The 13,365-nt window shown below is 43.5% G+C and overlaps 1 protein-coding gene across 1 annotated transcript in view; it reads left to right on the top strand.

The window, feature by feature from the left end:
- Positions 1 to 5,693: 5,693 nt before the first annotated feature.
- Positions 5,694 to 13,365, top strand: part of slc27a6 (solute carrier family 27 member 6) — a 59,052-nt gene continuing 51,380 nt past the window's right edge. Inside the window, exons 1-2 of the mRNA XM_086135182.1 lie at positions 5,694 to 6,269; positions 11,114 to 11,323. Coding sequence (XP_085991308.1) covers positions 5,786 to 6,269; positions 11,114 to 11,323 — 694 coding nt within the window. The 5' untranslated portion in view covers positions 5,694 to 5,785. The remainder of the gene's footprint in view (positions 6,270 to 11,113; positions 11,324 to 13,365) is intronic.

Below are 13,365 nucleotides of genomic sequence, written 5' to 3'. Positions count from 1 at the left end.
GTGTTCCAAAAGTCTTTTTTCAAACTTGAGTCTTGAAAAAGGGGGTCGTCTTATAATCAGGGCTGTCTTATATTCGGGCCAATACGGTAGTTTATGTGCAATTACACTTTATTCTAACATGGCAAAAAGGCATGTTCCTTAGGGTATCACACTCCACATTTCTAATCTACAGCTTCTGGTACTTCACCAAGCAGGTAAAAAGCCAGTGAAAAGTTACAGCACAGAAAATTGCTGTCCTGAAGCATTTGGTCATATGGTCAGTGCTGAATTAGCTTTTGCAAGTGTCAATCTCAGCCAGTTTCTTCATTGAACTCCAAATGACTTTGTGTCCCACTCCTTCAACAAAAAGCTGCATTGAAAAAAAGAAATTAACCTTTGGGATCGCATGCCTGCTGCTCGGTCAAAGCAATTATCAAAATGTTATCCAATTATGTATGCCAAATCAAGGAGAATAGCCTCGTTATTCTTGATGTAAAATCACAGTCGATATACGAGTTAATGGCTTCCATCTCAACAGAGTAAGCACAGTCAACGGACTGAGTTGTGATAATTCAACATAATGAATTAATAAGACTTGATAAAAAATTACTTACTACCTATGTTTATGACCGTATTCAACATTGATGGTTTTGTTGCTCCATGAAATTACGTGATTAAAGTACTAGTCACAAATAAAACAAAGTTATGTCATTGTGAAAATTGGAATTTGCATATGTACTGTATCTATACACACCCAATTCCAATGAAATTGGGATGCTGTGTGTCGAAGTCACCGATATGGTTAAAAAGCTCCTCGGTGGCAAGGCCCCAGGGGTGGATGAGATCCGCCGGGAGTTCCTCAAGGCTCTGGATGTGGGGCTGTCATGGTTGACACACCTCTGCAACATCGTGTGGTCAGCGGGGAGAGTGCCTCTGGATTGGCAGACCGGGGTTGTGGTCCCTCTTTTTAAAAAGGGGGACCGGAGGGTGTGTTCCAACTGCAGAGGGATCACACTCCTCAGCCTCCCTTAAGGTCTATTCAGGGGTGCTGGAGAGGAGGGTATGTCAGGAAGCCGAGCTTCAGATTGAAGAGGAGCAGTGTGGTTTTTCTCCCGGCTGTGGAACAGTGGACCAGCTCTACACCCTGAGCAGGGTCCTCGAGGGTATGTGGGAATTCACCCAACCAGTCTATATGTGTTTTGTGGACTTGGAGAAGGCGTTTGACCGTGTCCCTCGGGGAGTTCTGTGAGGGGTGCTTCGTGGGTATGGGGTGCCGAACCCCCTGATATGGGCTGTTTGGCAGTGATGGGTCCAGCGACACCGATGCGTTGACGCATGCGCCGGGCTCACAGAGCAAACCACGTGTCGGTGCATGTGCTGCTTCATTACGTCACGTGATTGACACGTGAACTGCACCGGCGCAGTTTCGACTGCATCGGCTGCGTTGACACAGTCTAGGCTGCTAATTGACAAGTGAACTGCACCGGCACAGTTTAGACTGCATCGGCTGCTTGGCACAGTCCAGGCTGTGCCACTTAGTCCAGGGGGCGTCGACTCAGTGCAGGGGGCATTGACGCAGCGTGACGTGTATCTAAGGAAGTGCGTCAGGCGACACGATGCCGACTGCCGAAACAAGCCAGACCTCACCCTCGCTCGAATAAAAATATGTTTGGACAATACGGAAAACACACTGATTATCAGAAAAAATGTGTCCGTCTGACTTCGAGCGTCATGTCGGCTGTCATATAATAGGCTATTATTATATGAGAAGTGCTTTATGAACGTTTGTACTGTACGTCATACTCCAGTTGATTGAGAGGTCCCGCCTATAAGGGGGAGTTCCAGAAAGTGACTGCGAGTGAGCACACCGCATGTTTGATGACTCTGCCACGTTGTTCTTAAAAGTCACATAAAACGTAAACCTTGTCTGCTGACCATCATTACATCGGCTAGGCTAGTTTAACTGTTGTCGTAGTTCAAAGCTTAATATGTGGCGTGGGTTGGGTCGGTGCCGCGAGTACGTGCTCACGCTCACAGCAGAGAGCAGCAGACTATCGACTGCTGAGACGCGCTTCACTCGAGTGACGTTGCTACAGTACGTGCATATTATGGAGCAGCTTCCGGACAAATACAAATTGTCCGCCGTGTAGAGCCATTTTGATCTCCTTTTGGAGAATAAGGTATTTATTAAAATCTCCTTGTCTCACCAAGTGCCTCTCGGATTTTTGACATGTCTTATTCCATTGTGTGTGTGTGTTCTCCACAACAGGGGAAATAGCATGCATTAAACGCAACAGACTGAAATTTAAAACACTGGAGCATCTTATTTTTTTAAATCAAAATTTGTGAAGACAAAGCCCACAAGCATCCTCATTCACATGATTTTCACATTATTGAAACACATTGAATGATACAATATGAATGCATGGATGTGAATGATATTGTCATGGGACAATGTCATCTTTATTGTCAAATATGCTTTATGTATGACATGCAGCATAGATGAAATTTCTACCTCTCAATCCTCAGTGCATATATGCATGCAAACATGCTGTGCATTAAACACACACAGCTAAGAAAGGATAGCAGCTACACTGTATAAAAAAGACATGTAATCTGAACAGTATAGACAATATAAACAATATAAACAGCATAAACAACAACATAAACAATGGCGCTTGTGGCTATTGTGGGTAGAGTGAGGTAGTGCATTGTAGACACGTCATCATCAAATCAGTTTGTTCAGTCTGTCAAGTGGGTTGGCTGCAGGGATTTTGAAGGTCCAGCAGGTGGCAGTGGTCAGCGACACAGTATCAGCACAGTATCAACACAGTGTGTCATTGTGTCGACACGCCTCATGAGGCAAACAGTGTTTGGTCACTATACCACCGATGTCAGATGGTTCCCATTGCTGGCAATAAGTCGTTTCCAGTGAGGGTAGGGCTCCGCCAAGGCTGCCCTTTGTCACAGATTCTGTCCATAACCTTTATGGACAGAATTTCTAGGCACAGCCGAAGCATTGAGGGGGTCTGTTTTGGTGGCCTCAGTCTTGCGTCTCTGCTTTTTGCAGATGATGTGGTACTGTTGGCTCCTTCAAGAAGGGTTCTTCAACTCTCACTGGAGCGTTTCGCAGCCGAGTGTGAAGCGGTTGGGATGAAAATCAGCACCTTCAAATCTGAAACAATGGTCCTCAGTCGGAAAAGGGTGGAATGCCCCCTCCGCGTCGGGGAGGAGATCTTGCCCCAAGTGGAGGAGTTTAAGTACCTTGGGGTCTTGTTCACAAGTGAGGACAGGAGGCAGCGACAGGCGGATCGGTGCAGCGTCTGCTGTGATGCGGACGTTGTATCGGTCTGTCGTGGTAAAGAAGGAGCTGAGCCAAAGGGCGAAGCTCTCAATTTACCGGTCGATCTACGTTCCAACCCTCATCTATGGTCACAAGCTATGGGCCGTGACCGAAAGAACGAGATCCCGGATACAAGCGGCCGAAATGAGTTTTCTCTTCAGGGTGTCCGGGTTCTCCCTTAGAGATAAGGTGAGAAGCTCGGTTATCCGGGAGGGGCTCAGAGTGGAGCCGCTTCTCCTCAACATCGAGAGGAGCCAGATGAGGTGGCTTGGGCATCTGATTCGGATGCATGTCCCACTGGCAGGATTCCCCGGGGACGACCCAGGACACACTGGAGAGACTATGTCACCCAGCTGGCCTGGGAACGCCTCGGGATCCCCCGGGGAGAGCTGGAAGAAGTAGCTAGGGAGAGGGAAGTCTGGGCTTTCCTGCTAAAGCTGCTGCCCCTGCGACCCGGCCCCGGATAAGCGGTAGAAGATCGATGGATGGATGGATGGACGGTGTGTCAATGTCCAATTACAAGGAATTTCAAGGGATTTGATCATCAACGGTCCATAATATAATCAAAAGGTTCAGAGAATCTGGAGAAATCGCTGCATATAAGTGGCAAGACTGAATATTGAATACCCCTGACCTTCGATCCCTCAGGCGGCACTCCATCATAAACCGTCATTAATGTGTAACGGATATCACCACATGGGCACAGGAACACTTCAGAAAACCAATGTCAGTAAATACACTTCAGCGCTATATCCCTAAGTGCAACCTAAAGCTCTAGGATTCAAAGCAAAAGCCAAGTAACAACACCCAGAAACCCTGCTCACTTTTTCCGGGGCCCGAGCTCATGTACTGATTGACTGAGGTGGATTGATGCAAAGTGGAAACGTTCTGCGGTCTGATGAGTCCACAATTAAAATTGTTTTGGCAAATTGTGGATGTTGTATGCTTTGGGCCAAAGAGAAAAAAAAAACATCTAGACTCTTATGGATGCGAATTTCAAAAGCTGGCATCTGTGATGGTATGGGGCTGTGTTCGCGCCAATGACATGGGTAACATACACATCTGTGAAGGCACCATCAATGCTGAAAGGTACATACAATTTTGAAGAAATATGCTGCCTTTTTTTGGACACCCTGCTTATTTCAGCAGCACAATGCCAAACCACATTCTGCATGTTTTAAAACACGGTGGCTTTGTCGAAAAAAAGTAACTAGATTGACCTGCCTGCAGTCCAGACCTGTCTCCCATTGAAAATGTGTCGCACATTATGAAGCGTAAAATACGACAAAAGAACCCCCTGGACATTTGAACAGCTGAAGCTGTACATCAAGAAAGAACGATCAAGAATTCCACCTACAAAGCTTCAACAATTAGTGTCCTCAGTTTCCAAACGTTTATTTAAGATAAGATAAGATATCCTTTATTTGTCCCACACTGGGGTAATTTACAGTCTATAGCAGCAATTTTGGGGGGTAGAAAAAAGAAAAACAAAGTGTTTGCAAGCACAAAAATAAATGTAGAGAGAGCTGTACACTGTTCAATATACGGTAAGTGCAATATAAATATAGATAAAGATATCTACAAGCATACTGTATATGCAACTGGTACAAGGTGGCTGTGCTCCTTCAGCCAGAGACTGCTACACCCGCGCTGCAAGGTGGAGAGGTACAGTACCGCCGCTCGTTCCTGCCGACTGCTGTCGGGCCTACTGAATAGACGCACCTGAAAACCTGGACTCACCCCCACTCACCCATTATATACCACATACCACAGCCACCTTATGCAATATATATGCTTATATATTTTATATTGCATCCTGTCCTGTGTACAGTTCATTTCTACTTTTATTTTGTGCATGCAAATAATTCATGTTTTTCTACTTTCTTCCCTCCAAATTTTGATGCTGTAAATTGCAAAGTTATCCATTGTGAGACAAATAAAGGTTTTCTTATTTTATCTTAGCTTAAGGTTTATCAATGTTGTTGTTGGGTTTTTTGTGGTTGAATATTTTTTGGGGGGTGTGGGAGTTGTTTAGAAAACATTTAAAATACTTTTATATATAATTTTTTCGTTAAGGTAAGGCCGCAGGCATCCAGTTGCAGTTGCCCATCACTGCTCGGTGATGCTGAACACAGTTTAAACGTCACTTGAGCTTCATTCGTACGGATACTACATTACCCAGGAGGCTTTGGGCGGAGACGAAGATGGAACAGGAAATGCGTCAGCTTTGGTGTTTTTAATGTATTTAATGATAGTAATCTTGTTCATTCATCTGAACGGGACACTGGGACAAGTTCGCTTTTATTTTGAAGGTATGCTAGTGTCTATCCGTGGGTAGGAAACGCGGATGCTATTTAGTGTACGTCACTCTCGGTCGATGTTTATCACGTTGAGCATGAAGGTGGTACCGGAGTAGTAGTGGACTATTACGCTCATCCTTCCTTCGTATCCACCGCAGAAATTATGCTCTCTTTTGCTTGGATCTCAGCTCTACTCGTGGGAATTATTTCTGCTCATGTTTTGCAGAAACTTTGTTTTCCCTACTTTTGGAAAGATTTCTTCTTTCTTTTGAGTTTGACTCGGTATGGTATGAAACTGGAGCTGTTCAGACTGACTTCGAGAGTGTGTACAGTCCTGGACAGGTTCATTCAACAGGCGCACCGCAACCCCGACAAGGCTTTTATTATCTACGAAGGGAGCGTCCACACCTACAAAGACATTGAGCAGCGCAGCAACAGATTGGCAAATGTTTTCCTCCAGAAACTCAATGTGACCAAAGGCGACCGCGTTGCCCTGCTCATGAACAACGAGCCGGATTTCGTTTGTGTTTGGTTCGGATTGGCAAAGGTCGGCTGCCCTGTTGCTTTTCTGAATACAAACATTAAGTCGAGATCGTTGTTGCATTGCATCACCTGCTGTGGAGCCAAAGCAGTAATAGTTGGTGCAGGTAAATACATCCTCTTACACCAGTGCGTAGTACTTGTCACTTAAGTGGCTGTCGTGGATATGTTTAAATCCAAAACAAAACTAAACAGTTATGGTAAAAGTAGTTGAAAGGAAATTCATGACACCATGACTTGTGCTAAATGTTGAAATGAGTTATTTTTAGGAATTGTGGAATTTCAAACTTCTTTAAACGAGGCATTACATCGTGTGTGTGTGTGTGTGTGTATATACACACACACACACACACACACACACACACACAGTGTATGAAGGTATCACTAGTTATGACAGTCGTGCCGCCAAGTGCTAACTCCGAGTGTTATGAAGCTAGCGCGCCCTCTGTTGGCCCACAAACCCAAATTCCTGAATAGACAAGTTCCGTCCATGACAGGTTCATTGATTAAGAGCACATTTGATCAAAAAAGCAATCGATACACAACCAACTAGAATTTAACATAATTTCGTATTATGATTTAAAAACCACTTTGCTGATAAGAAGCCTTTAAGTACCAACGTGCAAAATTTCTGCCCATCTTTCATGGTCCTTTTCTCAAATCAAATTACCACAGAGGGTAAAACAAAATCTGATTAGTGAAAGTTCTGAAAATCAACCAACGATAAGATTCTTTGACTTTCTATGACTTTTGACCTCATCTCGGCGTTGATCAGGCCAATGTCGATACAAAGCGAGTAGTTTTTAAGTTCTACAAATGATTGCCACTCAGCTGGAGAAACCACATATTTATTAACAAGCATAGCATATTGGGGTTAATTACTCAGATTTACACTGTGTTAAATGATGGATACAATACAAGTGATGCTTTATTTCATTCCTGTATCTACCTCTTTGTAATGCCCTCTCTCCCGCTTTTTCTGGAAATATTTACTTGTCTTGAAAGGCGCTTATAAATGAAATTTATTATGATTATTATTTTCAGTTCTTTTGACATGTTTACTAATGTGTGAACTCTGCGTTCACATCAATAAATGTGTCCGGCCTCAAACAAAAGAACATGCAAGTACTGATGAGCTGGAGGAGGGGGGCCTTAATTGATATTATCTTCGTAGTACAGTAATATTAATTGGGCATTCCGTTACATTTTATGCCTCCCTCCAACACACACACTTTTATATATGGCGCCCTCTGGAGGCCACAGCAACCTTAGCATTTGCCTATATTGCGTCATGGGCGATCAGTCTCTCGACAACAGTAACTTCCTGCAAAACAACACTGGCAGCAATAATAGAAACTGGATGCAATATGCAAAAGGTAGAGTGCTGATATTGTCTGAGACACCAGTTTCTGTTTTTTTGTGATCTTGCTTTTCCCTAATCAACATTGCGATCACAAGCAACTGTTCAAAACTTAATTTGCATGTTTCGTTCAAGCCCAAACTATGCTGAACGTTATATTGAAACAGTCTTCTTCTGTCCTGGGTTAACTGGAAGTGTTCCAGGTCGTTCAGTTAATAAGAATTACCATGGTGCAAACCATGTGACAGGAAAAGATCATTGCTCAACTAAACAAGCATGATGTTGGTTAAGAATGCTGTCCTCTCAACCCTCTTGCAAAGGCAGGGACATTGGAATAGCTAGAATCATTCAGTAACTGTGCCATGTATAGGTCATTAGGTCTTGTCTGTCATTACAATGATTGGAATGTTGTGTCTGTTTTTCAAATGCAACGACTGATAGGGAATATACATATATATTCAAATGTATGTCAGATTTTGAACGTATGGAATGTCATTTTTTTTCTCTACTCCCAAACTTGTATTCTAACAATGGATGAAAAACAAGTTCAAATACTGAATTTAGTGTTGTGTGTGTGTTTACCGGACAACAATTATGCCAGGACTGCAATGGTTATAGTTGACGTCATTGTTATAGACTTGTATTTAAGTATTCAGAGTCACATCTTGTGGTATCTGGTGTCACAAGCTCTATCAGTTGTGGCTGTGCTTGTTGCATTTGTCAACCAATTTTCTTTAATTGTGATACAATTGGGGATTGAAAGGATGGCAAAAATCACATAAAGCTTTTAGCACTCTTATCTGAGACGAAAGGAAACTCTGCAACTTAAATTATGATTCTAAGCCAGAGGTGGGCAAACTACGGCCCGCGGGCCGAATCCGGCCCGTTGGTCTTTTTAATCCGGCCCGCCGAAGGTCGGTCTACAATTAAGGTTCAATGTGAATGATTGCATTCATTTCAATTGGACTTGTAATGACAGGCATTTCACCGCCAGGTGGCGCATTGACTTGAAGTTGCAGAACACAGGGAGGGGGGGGGGCGGGATCTTTTCGACCACCTAGGACCTCTGTATCGCTCTACTTCTACTGGTCTGATCACAACCCATCTGCAGAAATGCACAGGCTAAAATAGGTCATCAACAACACTGTCGTCATTTTAAAAAAGTATATTAATACAGTACGTTCATGCTTTTGTTCTGTTGATGTTTGATATGGACTGTCAACAAATGCAGTTTTTTTTTTAATGTACCATAGCTCGTGCTTACCTGGCCCTTCTGTCAAATTTTAAAAGTCAATGCGGCCCGCGAGCCAAAAAGTTTGCCCACTCCTGTTCTAAGCCAAAGGTGAAATATCCTGTTTTTCTTGACTGACTTGGTGTCTCAGAAGACACTTGCTGATCATAGTGGATCGGTTTGTGTGCCCCTATGATCCTAGGAACTACGTTGTCGGGGGCTTCATTTTAAATGGACTGCACTTACCATATATAGCGCTTTTTCTACACCAGGGGTGACCATTACGTCGATCGCGATCGACCGGTAGCTCGCGGACTGTTCCCAAGTCCTTCGCGAAGGGTGTAGATGAAAAAAAAGTTTTTGAATCTCTATTCATGTTCGTAATATACTTTATTTGTTAATGCACATTGCACCCTAATCATCCCACCAGTCTCACTTTGACAAAAAAGTATTGCAAAAATAAAATAAAGCAGGTCACCTTTAACCTACAGTGGTGTGACTGCGTCACCGGAAATTGTTAGCACTCAGCAGTCTGCAATTGTAGCTTGCAATCAGTCAAAATTCGTTTCATGTACAATTCACCGATGGCACTCGCAAAGAATGGCAATCTGGAGGGCCGAGAGAGGCATTTTAAAACGGTACTTGTGAGCTACGATAGTTCACGGGCTGCAAAATTGCGTTGTATGCATCTGCGTCAGGCCTCCCACAAAGGTAGGCAGGAAACCCTTTTCACAATCTCATCAGCTCTTGTGTCTGCTTTATTTTTCTCTGATTCGTTCATCTTAGGCAGTTGCTCATCATGGCATGCATGTAAACCTTTGCTAGCGTATACGCACATGCGCAGTAACGGGTCGATCGCAGGAGGTTGGTTGATCGAAAAGTAGAACTTAGGTCAACAAAGTTGAGGCACCCCTGATCTACACCATATGATACTTAAATGACTTTGAGAAGCCTCACATTTACCTGTTTAAGCACACATTCGTACACCATGTACCATGCTGTGGCAAGGCCTACTTGGGAGTAAACTACCTGTATGTCTTGCCCAAGAACACGTTGACACCAGACAGTCAGAGCCGCGATTCGAACCGGCGACCCTTCATGATTGTATTATCCCTCTACCAAATGAGCCACAGCCGCCCTAGCTCTTGGGCACCCAGGGCGAACAGCTCCTTAGTAGGGGGCCAGACAATGCATATCTCAAATGACTTATGACAAAATTATTGGACAAACTTTCCCTGTCCCAGACAGGGGTCACAGGGCCCCTGTCTTGAACTAGGCCTGGACGTGGGGCCTGTTGGCGAACGTCTGATGGCCGGGCCTGTGCCTGTGGGCTCAGCCAAGGCACACCCCGAAAATACAATGTGAGTTGTAGGCTGTAAAATACCAGCTGCAGGCGATCAGTTTTTGGTGATCGGCATCGGCGCGCCACTACTCATCATATGTTGGTGGTGCCAAGGACATTGGCTGCATTGTGGGAAGTACCAGTCCCTTTGAGAGGGGGTGGAATCTATTCTACTCTCAAATTGCCCACATTGAGAGATGCACTTGATTTCAGTTGATGCTGCTGTGGGTGGTCCAACAAGTTACAGTATTAAGTTTCAGAGACAATTGCTTTTTCACACAGGGTTGTTGCGCTAAACAATCAAGCACATTGCTTTAAAAAGGTTCCAGGTCCAAAGGTGGTCACACTCTTTGATGCAAAATACTGTATTAATGATTGATACAATCTTAAACTGTAATGCTAACCGTTCAAAATTCTATCTAGGCTAAAGTATGTAATATCGAATATTCTACTATGTAAAATTAAGTATTTTTAACTAATATTTGTTATGTAAATACTCTACCAAATTGTCTTTGCTCTCACATGCATATTTCATTGTAAGAGTCACCGATGATGTAGAAGTTTACTTGTCTGACTTCCGTGCAGGAACAGGATCGGTATTTCAAAGAAGGCTGAAACTAAAGTACAGAAAGGCAAACATGAAGTAGTTTGGTTTTTGAGCACCTCTGTTCATTGAAAAATGGGTTTACGATTTATTTTTTTATTTTTTTGTATTACCGATAGGAATGCTGGTAGAGTCCGTGATCAATCACAGAATCTTTGCGGAACACTCAGAGGTGCTCTGTTTTTTTGTTTTTTTTCCTGTTAATTAGCCCTAAATATGGCTCCCAAGAAAGTGACCTATGTCCTGGATCCTTGCCGGGTGCCCCTGCTGGCCTTTGTAGAAGTGACTTGGATTAATTCCATTACAATTCATATTCATGGGAAAATTGCTTCAGTTCACAGAACGAATAAATTCTTGAACCACAACTGTACTCATCTTTTCCTAAATTGTGACATGATTGTTTCCTTCTCTCAGATTTAGTAGAGTGTGTTGGTGGTATCGTAAGCAACCTACTGGAGGACAACATTCAAGTGTGGGCAATGAAGAGGCATTGTGGCGACACAAAGATGGAATCCATATTGGATCACATAGATGCTGCCACTGATAAACCTCTGCCGGCAATTTTACGTGCGACCACCTCTCTCAAATCCCCTACCCTCTTCATCTTCACCTCTGGAACTACTGGTGAGTATCTCCTGCTATGTTCTGGGGCACATCACCTAATTTTTGAGCTGATTGGTATTGTCTGAAAAAAAAAATCTGCTTCACCCCCCCAGCAGAGCTGGCGTCATGCAGCAGTCTGTGTGTCTGCTCTGGAGTCACGGTGCTCCGTAGTGAGCGGCACCTTTGTCCCCAAAGCCTGTATTAAAAGTGGCCACAAGTTTTTTGTTTGTTGAGCTGCATTTTGCTGACACAGCCGACAGTCAGGGCAAGCTGAGAGATAACATGGCATCGTGATAGAGTTAAAAGGGACCAGGTTGGCAAATATGGCACGTTTAAAGGATTTACCTTCAAACTCTTACAAGTGTGATATTTTTTTTTGAAAGGTAAACTTGTGCCCCACTGTTTGCAATTGAAAAGGCAATCATTCAATCAATTTCAATCAATGTGTTGTTAACTACTTTATAAGGGAAATCAAATCAACATCAAAATATCAATGACAAAATCAAATGTGCCTTGAGATAGGAGTGACCCAACGTACAAGATTTTGAGATATAAGCCATCATTCGGCCAATTATTATCATTTTAGTTGCTTTGGTGGCAGTGAACTCAACTCACGCCACGGTAAGCGGCAGTTTGGCAAATAAGGAACGCTTATTTATTGGCACCCCCACTTGAAGTTTACTGTCAAACGAGACAGGAATGTTGTCCGCATACAGTATATATCTGATTTTGTCAATTCAATTTTCTCAGTGGTGAGTATTTGCTGTCCATGGCGGGGACATACTGTATTTTGTCAAGCATAAAATATGAGCCTCATTCTAAAACGCTGGATCCAGTGTGGTCGTAAATCCAGAGCTCATCCTCCTAATAATCACACAAGGGGTTTGTGATTCGTTTCTCGACAGAAGTATTTGCTGATCAAGGAGATCAGGAAATCGCTCACACGCCCACCTTGTCACTAAGGCCTCTTTTTCCACTTGTGCATAACGTAGGCAACCGGTCTCCATCCTTCTCCCAACTGTTGCAAGAGAACACCGCCGAGTCCGGATGATGAAGCATCCGCCAATACTTTAATGTCTCTGTTTGGATCATACAATGCAAGCACCGGTGGCAAAATTAGAGCATCTTTCAGAGTTTTAAAGGCTCTGTCCTGGTCTACACCCCAAAACCAGCTGTACTTTTAGTCAGAAGATCTCTCGGTGCTTTATCTTTCTCTGCTAAATGGATAATGAATTTGCCCACTTGGGTCACACTGCCAAGAAAACGTCTTAGCTCCGCCACATTTGTCAGCTTTTTCATCTCTGTGTTGGATTCTGTTTCCTTTGGGTTGGGACTTACGAGTACCTGTAATGATGTGACCAAGGAAAGTCACTCCAGTCTGCGACAGGTCCTATTTTTCCACATTCAGAGTTATACCTGCTTTTTCAAGCCTTTGCAGGGTGTTATGGAATCGGGCATCATGCGCCTCTTAGTTCTGTCTTCATAACAGCACATTATGATACACAAATGTTACAAATGTGAGTACACGTTCAACTCCCTCGATGACCTCCGACATTGTTCACTGAAAGTGCTCCGGTGCAGAGTTGAAGCTGAAAGGGAGGTGAGTGAAGTGGGATCACCCGAAGGGTGTTATGAAAAGGAATTTGTGAGAAGCCCATGTTTGCGTCCAATTTGCTGAACACTTTTGCTCCTGCTAGCATCCAGCTAGATCATTTTTGAATCTTTTAAACTGTTTGCCGCCCTCTGTGAGCCGTCACCTTACTGTGGTGGAGGGGTTTGTGTGTCCCGATGATCTTAGGAGCTAAGTTGTCTGGGGCTTTATGCACCTGGCAGGATCACCCCTGGCAAAAAAGGTCATTGGTGCCTGCTACTATTCTGTCTCATATGAAAAAAATATACAGCACACTCTGAATGCTATTTTATCACTTTATTCTGAAATGGCATTAAACAGACCTATATCAAATGATTAATTCATATCAAATGTAAACAGAAGTTAAGTAACCTACATATTTTGCACAAATGTACCGTATTTTCCGCACTATAGGGCACACCAAAAAGTCTTC

Source organism: Hippocampus guttulatus, chromosome 17 (assembly GCF_054856545.1).
Source record: "Hippocampus guttulatus isolate MCC_2025c chromosome 17, RoL_Hgut_1.0, whole genome shotgun sequence".
In the NCBI taxonomy this organism is placed as follows: Eukaryota; Metazoa; Chordata; class Actinopteri; order Syngnathiformes; family Syngnathidae; genus Hippocampus; species Hippocampus guttulatus.
Note: the sequence above shows the minus strand (reverse complement) of the source record. Positions and strands in the feature narration are given on the sequence as shown.